The following is a 1922-nucleotide window of genomic DNA, read 5'->3' as shown; positions in this document are numbered from 1 at the left end:
GGGGCTTAGATGGAGAGCAAATGTTTTGAGAATGATGAGGGCAATGAATGTACAGATGTGCTTTACAAAATTGATATGGATTGTGGTAAGAGTTATATGAGCCCCTAATAAAACTATTAAAACAAAAATCTTGACCACTGACCTTGTGGTAAACAATCCAATGCTTACCCAACAGCGCTACCAGGACCCTATACAATCAGGTAGAGAACAACTGAATGATTGGATTTGATTCCCCCAGCAAGTCTAGAAATAACAGTGACTACTTGTGGAAAGGGGCGTCTGAGGACTGACTGTCAGTTTTCCTTGTGACCCATGAATGGACTTTGTGCTTATGTGTTGCCCTGGCCTGGTGGATGAGAGGAGAGTGTGGACTGACTTCCTTTCTGGGGCATCTTGACACCGAACACCTCCTATAGCAAAGTGTGGTCTGTTGGCCTACCCTTTCCCTTTTGGCCAGAGCGCATGTCAACCTTCCCAGGAATTGCTTAGCTAACCATGTGCCGTTTAGTTTAGTTGAAGTTTCTGGGTACTCAAAACTCAACTCACTGCCATTGAATTGATGCTGACTCATAGCAAGTCTATAGGACAGGATAGAACTGTCCCCATGTGAGTTTCTAAGGCTGACTGTTGACAGGAGTAGAAAGCCCCATCTTGCTCCCGAGGAATGGCTGGAGGTGTTGAACTGTGGACCTTGCAGATCATAGCCCAACCTGTAACCACTACACCAGCCGGGCTCTTGGCACCTGGATATTTGCTGTGTCTTAGATATCCAGGTGCAGTCCACACACCACGATTTGACAGAAGAAAACAGGAGGTCTGGAATGAATGAGGGACACCACCAGGATCACAACCTGGGCCTCAGTTTTACTAATGTTCATGAAGCTAATCTATGGAATGTTTGAGCCCAGCTTCCTAGCTCACCCAGGCCAAGTAAAGGGCCAGGAACCTGCTTCTGAACAGTGCCATCGGTACAGTTTGTGGACCCAGTGGCCATGGTGGACTTTTCAGATTGGAGGTCATAGCAGAAAACTAGAGAAAACCATAGAAGAGCCTTGAAAAGAGAAGCAGAGTGTCCCCAAGGACTGTTGAGATTCGGTGACCCAAGGATCGGGGATACTTACCTGGCATGCATTCTAAGGAGATGGTTCCTGCAGACCACAGAGCATGGTCACCACCTTGGCCATTACACTTGCAAGCTTTGTGGTACCAGGGGTCCTCGCCCTCATCCTGTGGGGACCCAGAGGGAAGGAGCGTCAGAAACGTCACTCGAAAGCAACTGTGGTCAGCGCCACTGAGAAATGTCATCAAGGACCAGAATCACAGCAATCCAGCCTTACTCAGTGCTCATGACTATCAGATAGCTTTCATTTTGAACGAGCATAATTCTGCTGTGTGGACAGCCAGCTAATATTCTCACAGATACACCCATGTGCAGGACAATGCTTTCCCCCATTCGAGTATTCCAAAGCTCAGCCTTGGAAGCCTCTATCCAGGTATCCAATTTTAAAAGGTACTGGATTCAAGATTCTACCATCCAATTTAAGACCGTGCTTACTTGCATTCGCTTAGTGAAATACTATTATTAGAACTCACCCAGAAAACACACTGTTGCCACTAGAAAACGTGAAACCTTTAAAAATGATTTTTTAAGGTGATAATCCTCTAAATGATTTTTGGTTGGAAAAAATCCTTCAAAAACCATATCTATGTAAACTCCAGCCTTCTTACTGTAACATACCTCAGTAGATGACAATCCCAGTGTGGCTGAGCAAATGAACAAGAGAAGGAAAAGCAAGTTAAAAAAATTAATTCAATAATATAATGCATTGTAAGCAAAAGTGAAATGAAAATAGCTGGAGGAAACACTCCGGCCTGTGTGATCCAAGGATTGTAAGTAATAAAATCCAAAGGAGGGAATGGTA

At 44.8% G+C, this 1922-nt stretch overlaps 1 protein-coding gene across 1 annotated transcript in view; it reads right to left on the bottom strand.

The window, feature by feature from the left end:
- RS1 (retinoschisin 1) overlaps positions 1-1922 on the bottom strand; it is a 21436-nt gene that overhangs the window by 13886 nt on the left and 5628 nt on the right. Inside the window, exons 2-3 of the mRNA XM_004709934.2 lie at positions 1739-1764; positions 1122-1227 (exon numbers count right to left, since the gene is read on the bottom strand). Coding sequence (XP_004709991.1) covers positions 1122-1227; positions 1739-1764 — 132 coding nt within the window. The remainder of the gene's footprint in view (positions 1-1121; positions 1228-1738; positions 1765-1922) is intronic.

The sequence above is a fragment of the Echinops telfairi genome, unplaced genomic scaffold (genome assembly GCF_000313985.2).
Source record: "Echinops telfairi isolate 266 unplaced genomic scaffold, ASM31398v2 ScPeMD7_53;HRSCAF=182, whole genome shotgun sequence".
Classification (NCBI taxonomy): domain Eukaryota; kingdom Metazoa; phylum Chordata; class Mammalia; order Afrosoricida; family Tenrecidae; genus Echinops; species Echinops telfairi.
Note: the sequence above shows the minus strand (reverse complement) of the source record. Positions and strands in the feature narration are given on the sequence as shown.